The 18,430-nt window shown below is 56.4% G+C and overlaps 1 protein-coding gene across 1 annotated transcript; it reads left to right on the top strand.

The window, feature by feature from the left end:
- Positions 1–1,726: 1,726 nt before the first annotated feature.
- On the top strand, positions 1,727–15,890 carry SRF (serum response factor). Its single transcript, XM_059840738.1, has 7 exons — positions 1,727–2,252; positions 3,576–3,842; positions 8,810–9,068; positions 11,201–11,320; positions 11,990–12,181; positions 12,693–12,769; positions 13,031–15,890. The coding sequence occupies exons 1-7, from the start codon at positions 1,809–1,811 to the stop codon at positions 13,124–13,126; spliced, it is 1,455 nt and encodes a 484-aa protein (XP_059696721.1). The 5' UTR covers positions 1,727–1,808; the 3' UTR covers positions 13,127–15,890.
- The last annotated feature ends 2,540 nt before the right edge of the window (positions 15,891–18,430 follow it).

The raw sequence follows: 18,430 nt of genomic DNA, 5'->3' as shown, positions 1-18,430 counted from the left end.
TCACCTTTTGCCTCTGTAGACCCTCTGCAGCTTGGGGAGCAAAAGGACTTGCAATTGGAGGGCCCAGGGAAGAGAAGGAGGAAAGGAGTGTGTAGCTGTCCCATGAGCAAGATGAAACCAAATCCTGCTACCTGCAGTGACTGCACACTCGTGCTAAGCAGGCAGACTGCCCTGGCTGAGGCTATCAGATCCATGTGTTCATTGTTCCCAGCCAAACTGGAGCCCCCAGCCAGGCTGAGGGTCCTGCTGACCCTTCCTCAGCCTGGCAGGACACGGTGAGGCCTCGGTCTCACCTGTGCCAGGTGTAGTTTGTGCTCAGCTCGAGGGGAGGGTGGCCAGGGCATGTGATGGGAGGCATGTGAGTTCCAGCAGCCCTGCTGGGAGCTATAAATGGCATGTGTGCTCACTGGAGGAGCATGGCTGGCGGGAGGAGGGGGAGGCGGTGGTGGCAGTCAGGGGGGTGTTGGGGTTTGCAGTTACTCCCTCGCTCTGTAGGAGCTTGGCCCTGGGCTGTGGGGGACAGCTGTGAGGGCTGGTGCTGAGCGTGCGTGTCCTCTGAGTGATGAGGCAGATATGGAAAGGGCTCGGCGAGCTGCAGAGCGCTCCGTGGGCTACCCAGGAGACAAAATGGGTCTGTGGCCAGAATGCTGCTGCCAGAGGTGGGCTCTTGCCCCGGGTTGTGGTTCCTGTTTGTAGGACAGGGTGTGAGAGACTCCCTTTTCTCAGCTAAGAATTTTTGTATGTCCTCACAGCTTTCAGTTTAGGGCTGTGCTGTCCCTCTCACACCTTTGCTGACCTGTGTGCCTTGCACTCAGTTGTCCTGTGTGGGCTGTCCCTCTGCTCTGGAGCTCCTGGGCCACACCTGCACGGGGGATGTGACCTGTGCCAGGTGCTTGGAGCCATCTGCTGGGCATGAGCCAGGGTGTGACAGCCCCTTCCCACCAGGTGCTCTGTCCCACCCATGGGTGGCCGCGGTACGGAGCCACAGCCTCACCCCCTCTGGGTTTGAAGGTACCTACGGCCCATCCGCTTAAACGGGAGATCTTTTTTCTGCTCGGTAATGGTCAGCTTCAGCAATGTGTGTTTTGGACATATCTGCTTCACTCCTGTGCCCTGCACACCCTGAGCACCCACGTGGCCCCCACGCCCTCTCGGTGCCTCGGCAGCCACCGGAGACAAACGGACGGCACGTTGTCCCTCGCAGGCTGTGACAACAGCCGGGCTGCGGAGCTGCCCGGAGCAGCAGCTGCTGGCATCGCTGGGAGTTGGGCGCGATGGCGGAGCCGCTCCGGGCTGGACCCTGACGACGGCGAGGCACGCAATCTTTGAGACACGTGCTGTGTCCCCTACGAGGACCGTGCCCGGAGCTGGCGGCGGGAAGGGGCCCGGGGCAGGGCTGGCAGCGGGGCCGTCCCCGCGCCCGTTCGCAGCCCCCGGTCCGTGCCCGGGCCGAGCGCCCCGCTGCCGCGGCCGGCGGCGCGCGGTCCCTTTAAGAGCCGCCCTGCGTGTTCCAACCCGGGCGTGACGCGAGCGCGGTCCGACCGTATGCAAATCAAACGCCAACCGGCGGCCAATGGGCTCCGGCGCTTGGCGGCTGCCAGCCAATGGGATGGCGCCTCCCGACGGGGCGCCGTCTCGCCCCATATAAGGAGCGCCTTCGCCATAAAAGGCAACATTGTATCGCTTTATATGGGGGCGGCGCGGCGCGGCGGGGGCGGCGGCGGAGCGGGGCCGTGAGCGCGGAGCGCGGCGGGGACATGGCGGGGCCGGCCTGACCCGGCCCGACCCGACCCGCGCTCGCCGCCGCGATGTTGCCGAGCCAGGCCGGGGCCGGGAACGGCGCCGCCGCCGCGCTGGCCCGCGGCTCGGGGCTGGGCCGGTCGCCGGTGCCGCGTGGGGCGAACGGCGGCGGGGCGGCGGCGGGGGCGCCCGGGGGCTGCCTGAAGCGGGAGGCGCTGTACAGCGGCAGCGAGGGCGACTCGGAGTCGGCCGAGGAGGAGGAGCTGGGCGGCGAGCGGCGCGGCGTGAAGCGTGGCCTGGCCGAGGCGGCGGCGGCGGCAGCGGCGGCGGGGCCCGCGGCGGGAGCGGCGGCGGCGGCCGCCTACAGCGGCGGCGGGGGCGGCGGGGCCGTGAGCGGAGCCAAGCCCGGGAAGAAGACGCGGGGCCGGGTGAAGATCAAGATGGAGTTCATCGACAACAAGCTGCGGCGCTACACCACCTTCAGCAAGAGGAAGACCGGCATCATGAAGAAGGTGCGGCCCCGCGACTCCGGCCGGTGCGGGGGGGGCGGTCCGGCCCGGCCCGGGCGGGGATGCCGGCCGGCACCCACCTGTCCGTGGCAGTCCCGGCCCGGTCCGAGCGCGGAGCAGGCCGGCGGGCCGTGCCCGGAAACGGCGGCGGCTTCCCCGTCCCGCGGGCGGGACCGGGGGGGGCGGCCCGGCACCAGCCCCTTCCGGGGGGCTGCGCGGGAGCCCCTGGCGGAGCTGCGGGCACGGAGCCGGGCGGTCGGGAGCGGGAACCCCCGGGGCCGGGGGATGCCGGTGTGCTTGGCGGTCGCCAGGCGTTCGATGTGCCCGGGGAGGCCCATCCCGATGCGGCGTCCAGCCTCGGGCCGGTGCTGAACGGTGCCCTCGGGGCCCCTCGCTGTGAGCCACTACCTAAACACCGAGTGTTTGGTGGCACAGCTGGACTGCCCTGCCCACGGTAGGACTGGCTGATTCGGCCACGGAAGGGACTAACGCCACGTCTCGGCCTGTCCGGAGTGCCATCTATGGTTCCTAGTGTGCAAGACAGATTAGAAACTTGGGGGATTTTGGATGCTGCTGGCTGATCTGCATCCTTGGTGGTGCTCATAGCATCTTCTGAGCAACTAGGTAGTGCTGCATCGAAGCTCAGCTGGGCATCATGCACCCTGGGAAGGTGGGAGTGGGTGTGAGGTACTGCTGGGCACATCCTGGAGGTACAGGACCACGGGACGTGGAATGAGGCCATCCCGTCTGTAGAAGCTTGTGTGAGACCACTGAGGGTGCAGTGGTGGCATATGAAGAGTGCACTTCCTAGTCCACAGGTATTCCTCACCTGGGGCATGGTGGCCTCACTGCAGGGGTGCTTGGGTGCAGCTGTGCTCAGAGGTCTGGAGCCTGAGAGGGAAATCTGGGTTGGAGCCTGGTTGGGATGTTGGTGAGGGGAATGAGGTAGAAGTGCCAAGTAACTTCACTGAGAGGTGAGGTGAGGGATGTATCCAGACCTGTGTGGAGAAGACAGTGGGATTTCCAGAATGGAGACAATCCCGTGTCCCCATGTTACCAGACTACTGTTCTGAGGGGACCACTCTACCCATGGCCTCTTGGCAAGCACATCCCCTAAGGGTGTGCTAAAGGGGATGGGAACACAGCATGGGGCTGTTCAACCTGTAGGGAGCCACTCTTGGGTTGGTTTTAGAGGCCACAGCTCCTCTGGGGTGGCAGGGAGCTGAAGCTGATGTGAAGAGAAGGGACATGCAGGGACTCTTGTCCTGCACTGTGTGTTGTCCCTGTCACCTGTGACTCCCTGTTCTTCCCTTGTCCCGCTGGCAGGCCTATGAGCTCTCCACGCTGACTGGCACTCAAGTCCTGCTGCTGGTGGCCAGTGAGACGGGCCATGTGTACACGTTTGCCACACGGAAGCTGCAGCCCATGATCACCAGCGAGACGGGGAAGGCGTTGATCCAGACATGCCTCAATTCCCCAGACTCGCCGCCACGCTCGGACCCCACCACTGACCAGCGCATGAGTGCCACTGGCTTTGAGGAGACAGACCTCACCTACCAGGTGTCTGAGTCAGACAGCAGCGGGGAGACCAAGGTAATGCTCCTGGGCACCCGGGGAGGCGTGGGCTGTGCTGGGAGCCCTGATCACCCCCAGCCCTCTTTAAATAGCAGCGCTGGGAGCTGAGGATGAGTCCCCTTTCGCTGCCACTGCAGTGAGCTTGTGTCGTGTCATCTCAGGGCTGGCTGGATCCTTGGCTGATAGTAGCAGTGATTGAGAGAGGGAGGGGAGCGGGTGGCAGGTATCCTGGTCCTGGCCCTTGCAGCGTGGCTCCCCACTGGCCCAGCCCACCCCCCTGGCCAGCTTTCAGCACTGTTATCTCTCCCCAGGCGTCTCCATGCTCTCACACTCATTGATAAAAATTTGATTCTGCCTCCATGGCCTTATAAGGCCTGGTTTCCCTCGCCAGAGTCCCTGGCAGGGCCCCTCACATTCCTTATAAGCTGCAGCTGTCTCTTGCTTTGGTGCTGTTTTGGAAGGGGGCAGGGAGGACATGGGGAATGGAAACATTTGGCTGGACAGACCATTTCTGCTCCCTGCCTGTTGTCCCTGCAGACGCTGGCCCCTGCCTGCCCGTGTTACTTGTGGCCTTTTGCCCAGGGTGGCCTGGCTGGGGGTGCACAGTCGGGCAGAGTCAGCTTTTCTGCTGGAAGGACCCTGTCTTGTCCCTGCACTCCCTGGCACTGTTCCTCAGAGCTGTGTCCCACATCCCTGCCACTTCCTTTGCAGGCTGGTGCTCAGATCCACAGGTGCTTGGAGATGGGAGGCAGGGAAGTTTGTGGTGAAAGACTGGGATGCCATGCTGAATTTGGGGCTCTGCCACAGCTTCCCAGGCCTGTGTGCAGTTCTGCTGGGTGCTGGGAATTAGAACAGCCCTGCTCTACCTGTGCTGGTATCATGAGTTCCAGGCTTGCTGCAAAAGTGTTCTTCCATTGGCCTTGGAGGAGCTCTCCAGCTGTCCCTGCTCAAGCCACGTCATTGCCATGCAGTAGCCTCTAGACATTAAACAGACAGAACCTGTAGACCTCTCTGCTGTAATTGCAAAGGCAGTGAGTGCAGCACTGAGATGTGCCCAGCATGTCTGGGGCTGCTGGGGTATTCAGCTGCCTGTTTTTGTGACAGCATAACAGCTCTGGTCACGGTGCTGCTGGGTACGCCTATTCCTCAGTGTCCACTTCCCACATGTGTGCAGTGCTGCACCAAGCAAAAGCTTGTTGCTGCTGAGCCCTGAGAAACATCAGCAGCCCCAGAGATCCCTCCAGGCAGAGGAGCTGTGGTGGGTCAAAGTGTGGCTGGAGTCTCTGTGCTGCAGCCCTTAACAGTCCTTGAGAATGGTTCCTGCTGATGGGATCCCAGCAGCAGTCCTGGCTGTCATGTCTTCCCTGGCTGCCTCTGGTTGCTGCTGTAAGCTGTGCCAGCCCTATCCAGCAGGCAAAGAAGCCTTCAAACACCAGCAATCTCTCCTTTGTGCAGCCTGTGTTTGTAAGGACTTGTGCCTCCTGGGCTTCTCCTGGATGAAAAGGCAAGTCCTGTGGGCATTTCGTAATGAGACAAATTACCTGTCCTTGGCATGAGATTTGACCACATCATATCCCTTTGTACTCTTCCTGGAAGTACTGCTAGTTGGCCCCAAGGGAACTGTGCCCTTGGGGTGCAGTTACTCTGCAGAGACCTTCTTAACACAACTTCTCTATTCTCAGTGTCTGATGCAACCCTGAAAGCTCCATCCCAGTGCTGATGCTTAGTGTGGGGTGCCTTTTAGCCACAGCCAGCATTTGATGAGAGGCTGGAGGAGCCCTATGGCCCTGTCTACTGCTTGACATTATGAATAAATCCACCCCTGGCTGGCTGAGAGTTCCTGTCATGGCAAGCCCTGGGGCTGGGGACAAGGGCTGTCCTGTTGTGCCTTCTGCAGGCCTGGAAGCCTGGTTAGTGGTGAGGCAGAGACCAGCTCAATTCAGATAGACCAAGAAGTCCTTGAGGATGAAAGGAGCCTGTGGATGGGTCATGGCTGGGTGGCTGGTGCTTGCTGATGGGTGAGTGGTGCGCAAGGCTGGGTTACAGGTGCCTCACTGGAGGAGGTGGCAGGAGATTTGGTGCCTGGACTGTCAGGTCCAGCCACATGGGATGCTCCAAAAGACTCCCTGGCCTTCTTGTGTGAACTCTGCTTCCCAGATCTCTGTGTGGACAAAACCTGCTTGTGTTCAGTGTTGCAGCACAGTGGGGAGAGCAACACAGCCAGACTGTCACCTGCAGTCAGCAGCCTGCTGGTTATTATTGCTGCTACACCAGCAGCAACTCTGAAGTCCTCCTGCTGTGCCAGACCCAAACTCCCTGCTGTGGTGCTGGGACTGGGGCCTGCTGTACTTTTGAGATAGTAGCTTTATCCTCATGATGATACCTCTCTGATCTTTTGCAGGCCCCAAAGGACACTGCCTGTGTGCAGTCTCCTAGGTGTGCTTGTGTGGGAAAGGATATTCTGGAAGGAGCTCAGAGGCTCTAGATTGGGCTGAGAGCATAGGAGTAGCCCTGATCATCTCTCTGGAATGGGAAAATAAGGGGCTTTCTACATCTGGAACACAGACCAGGTGTTGGAAACCAGATTGGGATTTCCCATATACCTCTGAGGCTTGTTGTCCTGCTACACCTGTGTAATAATTCTGTCTGGGGGTCTGGGCCATGCTGAACAGGCAGTCCCTAAAAGCTGTGGAATGGGATCGTTTCTGTCCCCAAGACCCTGCTGTGGTCCAGGGTGGGCATCAGCTGGCCTGGTCTGTGCCCTGTGACCTACTCATGCTGCAAAGCAGTGGTGCTGTGCTGCATATCTGCTGTGTGCTGCTTCCACTGAGGTTTGCATTGAGCTGGAATGGACGTGCAGCTGGATCAGGAAGAGAAGAGCTTTCAGGGCTGCTGTCCCTGGGCCCTTGGGTGATGTCTGCTGAAGTGACCCATGATTTGCTTCATGCATGTGGTCTGGGCTTTGCAGGGTGCTGACAAGAGCCAGGGTGCCCAGGGGATCACTGAGAGTCATGAGGAGATGACAATGGGTGTCCAATCCCAAAGTCTCTCCCAGCTCTCTTTCTGTATTAGGAGCTATTGCTGCAGCCCAATAAAGATGGGAGGAATCTGAGTCTCAACAGGCTCAGAATAGGGAGGGCAGAGATGGGCTGTGCATGATTCAAGTCTGTTGCCACAGCATCTCTCCCAAGCACTTTTGTTTTGTACTGAGATTTGCCCTTGTGCTTCTAGAGAGCCCTGAGAATCTCCCTGAGTAGAGTGCTCTGAACTTTCTGGGATGCCTTCTCCAGGCCTGAGAGTATGAAGTGTGACTGGGTGCTAAGTGCCCTGGCTGGTTGGGGGTTATATCTCCTGGGTATACTACTCTAGAGCTACAGCTGGGCAGGAGGAACCCTGGCTTTTCCAACTGGGAACGGCACCTGTCCTGTCCAACTCTGCTCTAGCTCCCTAGTGGGCTGGGGAGAGCTCTTCCCACGTGGGGAGGGCACCCACAGCCTCCCATGTCCCATGTGGGGTGGCAGGAGTTTGTGGTTGAGCTAATGGAAAGTGCCTCTGCTGGGCTTTGCTCTGTTATCACGTGCCTCTGCTAATTTGGACTTCAGGGACTGCGGTGCCAAGGCAGAGGGGTGTTGCTCTCCTCCCTCCCTGGGCCCTCGGGCACGACTGAGTGCCTGGGATTGGATCCCCCTGTCCAAAATGGGCTGCCTTCCCTTTTTTAGCTGTTCGTTGAGCTGTGAATTCCTTGCTCCTGGCAGCTTGACAAGCTGGGAACAAGGCTTAGCACGTGGGAGAGCTGGGCCCACCAGCTGCAGTGGGAGGGGTGGGAGTGTGGCAGCCTTAACTCTTCCCAGGCGTGCTGGCAGCTGTGTCAGGGCACGGGGATAGCAGGTTCCCTGTGGTCTGGGACACGGACTCCTGTGAAGCAGGGCATTCTCAGTGTGCTCTTGGCCAGATGAGCGGGGCAGGAGAGGAGTCATGGGCACCCTGGGTATTCCAAAGGGGATTTGGGGGATGGAGGGAAGTTAGGTGAGGTGTGACTGCCGGAGGCAGCAGGAGTCATCATGCTGGGCTTGGTTGGTTCCTGCAGATCCAAGGCACATCCAGCCACATGCTTTGTGGCTGTGGAAACTAAAGTGTTGCTGCAGCTTGGCACACACATTCCTCCCTTGTTCTCACACCTGGGATGCCAGTCTCTCAGGCCAGTGTTGGCCCAGCACAGAGCCCTTTCTTGGTGCTCAGCTCCTCTGGCAGGCACAGAGCTGTGACACTCCTTGCAGGATTGTGCTGGCTGTAGGGAGCACGTGGGATCCTTTGCAAGCATTTGCCTCACGCCCATCTCCTGCCAGTGGATTGGCAGATAGGTCCTTCCTGCAGTCAGGTTCTCCCGGCCTCTACTTCAGGAGAGGTGTGGAGGCATTCCCCAGGGCCTGCCAAAGCTGCTGTCAGGGCTGGGTTTGGGCCTCCCTAGTGTCCAGGTTTGCCTTTAGTCACCTCTCCCCCGTCACTTCCAGTGTATGGCTGCTTTTAAGAGCAAGTTCTCTGCTTGTTCTTGGTCTTGTGTTTCCTGCCTTAAGGGAAATGCTGTGTGTTCCTGACAGGAGACTCTGTGCCTTTATATTTGTCCCTGCAAGGGCTGCTTTTGCCTGGTGTGTGCCAAAAAGAGTCTATTCTCTTCTTACACATTTTGGGGGCTCCTGGGGAGTGGAACAGTTGCTTTGTCCCCTGGTGTGTTGTAGGGAAGGCTCTCAGGGGACCTCTGTGGCCCTGGGCCAGCATCTAAAGTTTATGTGGAGCTCTCTCCAGCTCTCCTCATGTTTGTGCAAGCAGCTCTTCTCTGCTCCCCTGGCTCTGCTCCATGTGCTGGCAGCAGGCTGTGGGGGGTATGGTGTGAAAAGGGGATGATGCAACCTACAGAGCCTGGTTTTGGTCTCATGGGCAGATGTCTCATGGGCTGGTCCGAGCTGTCACAATCTCTCCTTTTGCAGGACGCCCTGAAACCTGCGTTCACTGTCACCAACCTGCCGGGAACAACGTCCATCCAGACAGCCCCGACCACCTCGACCTCCATGCAGGTCAGCAGTGGCCCGTCATTCCCCATCACTAATTACCTGGCGCCAGTGTCTGCCAGCATCAGCCCCAATGCCGTCACCAGTGCCAACGGGACAGTGCTGAAGACTACTGGAGCCAGTGCAGTGACGTCTGGGGGCCTCATGCCGATACCCACTGGCTTCACCCTCATGTCAGGTCAGTGCCTTTAGGGACTGAGGACTACGTCCATCCGTGTCTGCACCTGGAGTGTGTTGCTGTTCTCTCCAGGGGAGAGGAGGCCTAGTGGCAGAAGGGAAGCAGAGTGGTTGCTGCCTGTAAGGTGAGCCCGGCTGTGATTCTGTGCTAAAACCCAGCCAGGCCTGTGGCTGGAGAAGGATCATGTAGTGAGAGTTTGTTTAGAGAGCTACCAGCTGGCCTTGCTGCTGGGAGGTGGCAGGGAGCTGAGCTGGGACCCCAGGGCAGCACCAAGAAGCCTGGAGGGAGTGAAAAGAGCTGGTGATGACAAAGCCTTTCTTTCTCCCTCCTTTCAGCAGGTGCTTCCCTTTCTCCAGGGACCCCTGCCATTCCTCTCACTCACTTACAGCCGCACTCCCTGGCTCTTCCCAGCCAGCAGGGCCAGCTGCTCATGGGTACAGCTGGACAGCTGCAGCAGGCACAACAGACAGTCTTCCACTTCCCTGCCAGAGCTGGAGGGCATATTGTGTCGCTGACAGGTCAGCACTCGCTTCTCCTCCTCTTGCTAGAGATGGGGGGATGGAGGTGTCTCTGGGGTCCTGGCCACAGAGCTGACCCCTGACTGTGGGAACACAGAGGAGGCAGAGCACAGGGAACCCTGGCTGTGGCTGCTGGGGAGAGATGGGAAGACAGAGCAGAGAATGCTTGACATAAGCAGGAGCAGCATCCTGGGGGATGCAGACCCAGGCAAGCAGTAGATTTTCAGTGTCATGCCCCAGGGCTTGGCCTGTGGCTAACAAAGGGAATAGAGGCAGGTCCCTAGGGCAGCTGTGCTGAGGATGAACTGTGCTGCTAGAACTGATGAAGGGGTAGTACAGGGGCTGAGGAGCCTAGTGGTTGTTTATTGAGTGCTGGCATTTGGCTCTGAGCAGCTGCCCTTGCTTCTGTGTTTGTATCTGCAGTCAGCCACTGAACCACAGTGCAGAGAATAGGGTAGGGCAGACCCAGAGCAGAGGAATGGTGCTGCTCTGCTACCTTGTGTGCACTGTCCTTTGTAGGAATTTCTTCTTGTTCTGAGCTAAGGCTGTCCAGGTGTTTGTTCTTGGGCTGGACCTGTTCCTGGATGGAGTTTCAGAGTAGGGCTGGGCTCTCCTTTGTGGTAGCATCCATCATCTGAGGACCAGCACTGAGTGATGCAGTATTTCTTGTGTTCTGCCTGTTTGTGCCTGAGTCCATGACTCCGGTAACACCTGTGCTTTCTTGGAACGCTTAAGGCTCCTGGGGGCCTGGGCAGACAGCAGGCTCCCATTCAAGGGAAATGGATTTCCCTTGTGATCTGGAGGAGGACAATAACTGATGTATGTCTCTGGGGTGTGATGTGTGGGGAAATGACCTGTCTGAGCAAGCTGGCCAGTGATTCTTGCTTTCTGGCAGCCCTTGCTCTTCCCTCTGGAGGCAGGATCCAGCCTTAGGAGACCTTGCTGTGCCCAGCTGTGTTTCTGGATCTGAAGTGCTTTGCAGGGAGTGGTCTAGGACAGAGGCTGTGTGGCTGCAGCTCTGGGATGCACACCATGAGAGCAGCTGTTCTACAATCCCTCTGTAGGACACTGTAATGTTCTTAGGATCACAGGAGGAGTGAGAGCTGCACCCTGAGTGCCCTGTGGAGGATGGAGCTGGGCTCCAGAGTGTGAAGGCAGCAGAGCCCAGCTGGTGTGGGCATTTGGGCTCTTGTGGTTCCACTTAGTGCAGCAAGGTGATCCTTGCAGAACTGGCTCCTCTCTGGGGAGGAAAGGCTGGGTGAGCCCTCTCCTCCCAACATTTGTTCTGTGTCTTGGTGGAACCAGGAATGGCAAGGAGGATCCCGGATGTTCTTGAACCATGGCTGGGAGTTGGGCAAAAGCTGTTGTGGCCTTTTATTCACTCTTGGAGCTTTGTAGGCCATTTAACCCCTTCTTGGCCCACATGCCAGGAAAGAGCAGGTGTTGGTCTCTCCTTTCTGCCACACACTGCTTCTGTGTAGCCTCCCCTGGTGCAGCACAGAGCAGTGCTGTGGAGCTGTGTGCAGTCAGAGAAGGACTGGGGGGCTTTCACGTGGCCCAGAATGCCTGTATCCCTGTGGAGCCACAGGCTGACAGGCTCCTCTCTCTCCCCAGGTGGTACCATGGCTCAGCAGGTTCCAGTCCAGGCAATCCAGGTGCACCAGGCACCGCAGCAAACGTCTCCCTCTAGTGACAGCAGCACTGACCTTACCCAGACCTCTTCCAGCGGAACAGGTATTGGTAACCACCTTCTGTCTGCCTTCCTAACCACTGCTGAAAACACCTCACACCAACAGGTCTCATGCCTGCTTCCTGGCCAGTTTCCTTCTTCAGGCCAATTCTATCCCTGGCTGATAGTTTTCCCCCCGTTGCCAGGTCCAGTGCTACACTGTATCCTGTGCTAGACATAGGGTACCTTACATGGGATTTCAGAGCCTCTTCAGATACATCATCTGCTCTCACTTGCAGCATGGAGCTGGGAACAGGTTGTTGAGTTCTCAGGGGGTTCTTAGTGAGCCAGCACAAGGCATCAGCTCACATCTGCTTGAGACTTTTACTGTCTCTGCAGAAGACATCTCTGTCAGCAAAATCTGAGTTCAGGTGCCTGCATGCAGGCTGAAACTACTTCTACAGCTCTATTAAAGTTTCGTTGGGGAATTGAGATACAAGTTGAATTTAGTCCTGGGATGTTTGGCTACTGTGTTTTACTGCCCCTTCATACTCATGAAAGGAGAGGTTTGAGCTCTCCTGCTTGATCTCTGGGGTAGCAGACAGAGATGGGTATCTCCACGCACTGTGCTTCAGCACAGCACACCCAGGGTGGCTGGGGCAGGGGTGCTGAGCAGGCAGGTGAGTGTGGCAGGTTCCTTCTGCGTGCTCACGTGAGGTGTGTCCTGCTGGCAGTGACCCTCCCAGCGACCATCATGACGTCGTCTGTGCCAACCACCGTGGGCGGCCACATGATGTACCCCAGCCCGCACGCGGTGATGTACGCGCCCACCTCCGGCCTGGCCGACGGCGGGCTCGCGGTGCTCAACGCTTTCCCGCAGGCGCCCTCAGCGATGCAGGTGTCCCACGGCCAGGTCCAGGATCAGGGTAAGGCAGCTGTCCAGGTCAGTGTTCCCTGAGAGTGCACTGACACCCTGGTTTTTCTCGTCCCATGTGTATTTATGCTGGATGTTAATCACAAAGGGTTTTCCTCCCAGCACTCCTGGTGGCCGCACAAAGGCCTGGCTGGGGCGATGCTCGATGTGTGTTTTTAAGTCTTGCCATTCTCTTGTGCAAAGGATTGAGTGAGCTGTTGATGGGTAAAAAGGAGGGTAAGGGTTTCTGGGATGGGCAGGCAGCCCAGGGAGCCAAGAGGCTCTGGAGAGGATATGTGCTTGCATGAGGGGGCAAAGTAGCATGAAGCCACTCGGGCAAGACTTGGATTGAGGCCTTGTGCCTGCTTCTCCCAGCATTTGGAAAACTAGTGCATGTGGCTTTCTTCTGGAATGTGTGCAAATAGGCAGCTTTGTCCTTGAGTAGCTCCACGGAGCTCAGAGAAAGGATCCATGGGGGAGCACTTCTTAAGGGACAGTGTCATTTGTGCTTCTCTCTGTGACAGGTGGCGTCCCCCAAGTGTTCCTGACAGCCCCATCAGGCACGGTTCAGATCCCAGTCTCAGCTGTCCAGCTTCACCAGGTAGGCACAGAGTAGTACTTGCAGGTGTTCAGGGCTTATTCTTGCTCTTCTGCCTGCACATCCTTTGTGTGTCTGGGCAGACCTGGCTGGGTAGGATCAGTCCTCCGGTCTGGGAACGCGCTCTGTGCTACCCACCCTTGGGTAAGGGAGTCTTGTCCTCCCTAGATTGGTGCCTGGGAAGGACAGTGCCCCCTGGCTGCTGGCACACATGGTCTCAGGGCGTGCTGTCCCCCAGTGGTTCCTCCTCCCTTCTCTCTCTAGATGGCTGTCATCGGGCAGCAGAGCAGCAGTGGCAGCAGCCTGACAGAGCTGCAGGTGGTCAACTTGGACACCTCACACAGCGTCAAGAGTGACTGAGAGGCCTCTGCTGCCGGCCTTCTGTTTCTGGCTTGTCATGCCAGTGTCGGGGCTGGCAGCAACTCCTTCTCGTACAGACTGCACCAGTTATTTATTGTTGCCTTTTCACGTTTCCTTCATCCACACATGCACACACACACACGCACTCACCCACCCCCACACACACAGGCATGCGCGTGGGGCTGCAGGACCCACCCCGGGTGGAGCCGTGCTGGGGCCGTGCAGGGCTTGGGGCATTTGGATGCTGCAATAGCTGTGCTTGTCTCACGCCAGCCAAAGAAATTTGTCTTTTGAGGGGAGGATTGCTCTGCACTGTAAATAAATACTGCAGGCCATTCCCAGCTGGAGGCTCTGGCTCCTTCTGGGTGCTCTGAGTCACCTTGCCCATGAGTATTTACTCTGCGTGGGGCTCAGCTTAGACCCGGAGCCGTCGTGCAGGTGCAGCTTGGAGCAGAGTGGGTTGTGGCTGTGCTGCTGGCCTCAGCAATGTGCCTTTGTGGGGGTGACAGGTCCTGGCCGCAGCAACTCACCCAGGGCTCTGGACAGGAGAGAAGGGCCAGCTTGCATGTGCATCTCTGGGCCTGCATGCCCTCTCCCCGGAGGGCAGGGCGCAGCTGGGTGGCAAATGGCCCTGTCCTCCTCGTATGCACTACAGTGAGCCCTCTGCCCTCAGTGCCTCCTCGCTGGGCTGCCTGGCAGATTTTCAGCCTGACTGGCCCTGCCCCGGCGGCTGCCCTTGCACAGGTGAGGTGGTGAGATAGATGCCCAGGAACACAAAGATGCCCTGGAGAGCTCCTCAGGGGCCCTGTGCTCTGCTCAGCCCCACACTCTCAGCCCTCGCACTGCTTCTGGACTCCATACACCCAGGGGAACATGGCTGGGTCTGTCCTTCATCCCCCTGCAGCTCCAGCCAGCGCTTTCAAAATTTCTGTGTCTGATGCAAGGTGGAGAAACAACTCAAATGTCAAAGGGAAGAGCCCGTGGGGCACTGAGCTGCTGGGCAGGTGGCAGGCTCTTCCTCTGAGCACCAGGGTGACCTGAAGGCCATTCTGGGCTGTGGGGGAGCAGCTGTGATGCCTGTACAGGCTCAGCAAGGCTGGGGGAGAAGGGCTGGGGCATGCTTGGTCCTGCATGGGAATTGCTGTGAATGGCTCTGCTACCTAGCCCTGTCCCTGGAGGGAGAGTGAGCAAGTGAGAGAAGCTGCTGAATCCTTAGGGGAAGAAGCAGCTACTGTAACTTTTTTTTTTTTTTTAAGTTAAAGACAAAAGAAGCCTTGGAGAGAAAAAAAAAAAAAAAGAAAAAAAAGAAAATTACTTTATTTTTCTAAGTGTTAAACTCAGTATTTATGTAATTCTTTAAGGAATAAAAGTTTGGCTCCTGTACAGTTTTAATGGGGTTTGTACCAGGGGGATGGGAGAGGGGTGGGTGGGCGGGCATGGAGGCAGGAAAGGGGCCTTGCTTTTGAGTTTGTATTGTAACCTTGGACATGTTCCCTCAGCATTAGCGTTTAAGCTGCACTCTCCATCCACCAGCATGTGCCAGGGATCAAGCTGAACCGAGTGGGATGCTTGTTTCCTACTTACTTGTAACGAGGACTTCATACCCATAATTTTGGGCTTAATGGGCAGAAGTCGAGTGAAGACCAGCAGTGGCCGGTCTCTGGAAGTGGTAAACCCATTCCTCAGAAGCAGGCAGTTTGCAGTGTGCCCAGGAGCCAGAGGTGGGCTGGGTTTTCTGATGACCACCCTGTTCACTTCTGGTCCAGGGACCTACAGCTGTTCTGTCACTGTCGCTGCTCTTGGCACGGAGCAGTGGTGCCTGTGACTGCCTAAGGGATCCGGGTGTCCCCACTCCTCCCTGTGGTGAGTGACCAGCAGTGGCTAATCCCTTTTCTCCCTGCTTGCTGTGCAGGCAGCATCTCCTGAACTCCTGGGTGACAGTCTGGGCTGTATTTCCCCCTCTGCAGCCATTCTGCAGAACACAGATGGGGACAGGTCTCCTCCAAGCTCCCTGTGTAAAGAATTTCCAGAAGAGCCTTTCAGCCCTTGATCTGTTAGCAGCCTGGGAAGGGCTTGTGGGGAGTGGAGTGGCCCATCTGGTGAGGGTGATGTTGCATGCTGCCTCCCCTTAGAATTCTTGCTCTAAGAGTGATGCAAACTCTGCAGCTCAGAGCATGTGGGAGTGCTGAGCCACGTCCCATGGCTCGGTGTAGGAAAACTGCTCCGTGATGCTTCCAAAACCACATAGGTACCTAGGAGTTCATCCAGGGAGAAGTGTGGGATCAGAGTTTGCATTGTCCTTTGCCCCAGCACATCACTGTGGCCTGGCTTTGCTCTGCTTTGCTTCTGCTGGCACTATAGAGCAGAGCTGTTGGGCCAGAAGGGCAGGAGAGCCCCTGCTGCTACAGGGTGTGTGACTGCATCCCCTCCCTGGCTCCCCAAAGGCAACTGCTGGTTAAACGCTAATGGTGTATTTTATTTAAGTGCAGACTTGTAAGAACACTTGTGTATCAGGGATGAAATGGCATTTATTGTGTGGTGACATTTTTAGTTCATTTTACTGGTTTGAGGGGTGTGTGTGTGCGCGCGCGTGTGTGTGTGTGTACGCATAAGTGTGTGTGGGATTATTTTTTTTTTCCCTCCAGTTTCCAGGGTTGTGTTTCTGGAAGGATGTGGAAGTAATCACAGTACTATGTACAGAGCTTTCTTTTGTATTAAAAAAAAAATTTACTCTTTCAATAAATGTTATCATTTTGTGCACAGATTTGGGATCTTGACCATGCTTTGTGGGAGGGGTTGATGCACACCTGAGGGCCAGCAGATGGGGATCAGGGGCAGATTCCTGCATCTGCTCATGCACTGAGGAGGATGGGGAGCTATCTGAGCATGACGTGGCAAAGAGGGGCTCTTCACAAAAGTTTCTATCCCTCCTGCCTCCTGCACAGGTTATTCCTGACCACCTGGACTTATCCTCTGGAGTCTCAGCCTAATGTGTGGGCCAGAACCTGACAGAAGTGCTGTGAGGGCTCTTTCCTGAAATGCTCTGTAACAATGTCCCTGGTGAGCAGGGCCTCGTGTCAGGCAAGAGAAATAAAAAACAGCAATGAGGAGGAACGGGGAATTTTGGAAAAGAATTTTTCTAATTCATGGGTATTAATAGGGAGGAACGGGGAGACTTAAATTCCCTGCAGAAAACTGCTATGAGAAGATATGGCAATATTCAAAATCCAGTCTGGAGAGACATAACTTAAAGTCAGGCAGGGGCCTAGAAGCCAGATCAAGGACACATGGAGGCTCAGTAAAGTGTCCAAAGGTGTGAATAAACCCAAAGGGAGAGGAGCTTATTGCAATCATCAGGGCTGCTGGGGCCAGAGTATGCCAGCTAAAAATGCAGCTGGTCACTCCATAGCATCAGGTCCTGGAGCAGATGCCAGTATAGCGTGAGGAAAGCTGAGCACTGATAAAAGTGCAGTTTGGAGAAAATACCTCAGGAGGGAAGAGGATTGTACAGAAAGTGCTTAGGAACAGAAGACAGCTGAAATGGCTCTTTCCCCATGAGAAAGAGCCTCACTTTTAGCCCTGTGCCTACACAGGTGTGGCTCGTGGGTCAACACTACAAATGCCCTTTCAGCACAAGCAATCCCATGTCACCTGTGCACAGGGGCCTCTGCGTCACTTATACACCATGGAGCAAGATACCACAGGTCTTTATTTTGAGGTTTAAAGACTTACTAAGTGTGATGTGGAGACCACCAGAGCAAAGACATAAGCAGGCTGTGTGAATACCACAGAAAACCTCTCCCTGTCACAAACAAGATGTCTTGGTAGTGAACAGGGAAGGAAAATGACATTAATTGAAAACAGAGATTTCAATAGCATCTGGAAAGAAAGCATCAATAGCACCAACAGAGATCACATGTACTAATGGAGAAATCAAAAGTATGACTTGGAAACACAAACCTTTACCACCCACAGGTTTAGAGGATGGTCTCTACAAACTGATGCAGCACTGCACTGTTTTATCCAGCCTATAATTAATTGCAATTATATTGTTTGGATTAATTGCTGATTGCTATTGTAAAACATGGAAATTGTCTAATCCATTTCATTAGTAGTGAGGGTAGAAATTAGGTTGGGCACATACAAGTTGCTCCAGGATCAAATAAGAAAGCGAAGTCTCATCCAGTTAGCTGATGATTTTAATGATTGTTTATAATTTAAACCAAATCTTATCAGACTGATAGAAACTTGCACCCCAAGGAAGGGCGGTATGGGCACAGGATACGAATTTAGATTTTATGGTATGGGCATTTCAGATCAGTGTGACACAAGAGCTGGAAAGAAGCTGGAAACAGGCCAAACTTGTGTGCAGCTGGCTTCAACTGGCTCTCCAGCAGCACAGAGAACAGGGCAGTCTCAGAGCCCCAAACCTGCTGGGAGCCAGGACAGCTGCCACTGAAGCCAGCAGGGTGGATGGAGGGTGGGTGCAGGGCTGGAACCACCCCAGGGCCAGAGGCCTGACATTGCTGCACTGTAATTCTCGATTTATGGTGCACTTGCAATAATAACATTAGTGCTGGCATGACATGATTTTAGCCTTCCTGCCACCCATCCTGCTACAGCCCTCGATGAAGACAATTAATCCCCAGAGAAATGGTACCAACACACAGCACAGCATCACCACCTTACCAAAAAGCAGCTCACTCTAGCAGATGCCTTCTTCAGCTTGCAACTTCCATTTTTTCTCGTTTCTAACATTAGCCAGGGGAATCAGAAGATATTCCAATCTTTCATCTTTTTCCACCGCTCACCACCGTTCCTGGTGTGGGGGAACGGCAGCTTTGTGACCCACAGCCACAGACAGGCTCAGGTGCCAGCTCAGGCCTGGAACTGAGGGACCCTGTGGGACACCCAGCAGCGCTCTTGTGGCACATTCCCAATGGAATCCTGGGCTGCATTAGGAACTGCAGTGCCAGCAGGCCCAGGGAGGTGATCCTGCCCCTCTGCTCAGCCCGGGTGAGGCCAGTCCGGAGTGCTGTGTCCGGTTCTGGAATCCTCAGGACATGAGAGAGGTGGAGCTCCTGGAGTGGGTCCAGCAGAGGGTGACAAAGATGATGAAGGGACTGGAGCACCTCAGCTCTGAGGAGAGGCTGGGGGAGCTGGGCCTGCTCAGAGACACCGAGAGGAACCTCATCAATGTCTGTCAGTGCCTGCAGGGAGGGGCCAGAGCACGGACCAGGCTCTGCTCGGGGTGCTGGTCAATGGGACAATGGGACAATGGGGCAGGAGCTGAGGCTCAGGAAG

The sequence above is a fragment of the Haemorhous mexicanus genome, chromosome 3, assembly GCF_027477595.1.
Source record: "Haemorhous mexicanus isolate bHaeMex1 chromosome 3, bHaeMex1.pri, whole genome shotgun sequence".
NCBI classification, from domain to species: Eukaryota; Metazoa; Chordata; class Aves; order Passeriformes; family Fringillidae; genus Haemorhous; species Haemorhous mexicanus.
This window is presented reverse-complemented; position numbering and strand designations above follow the sequence as displayed.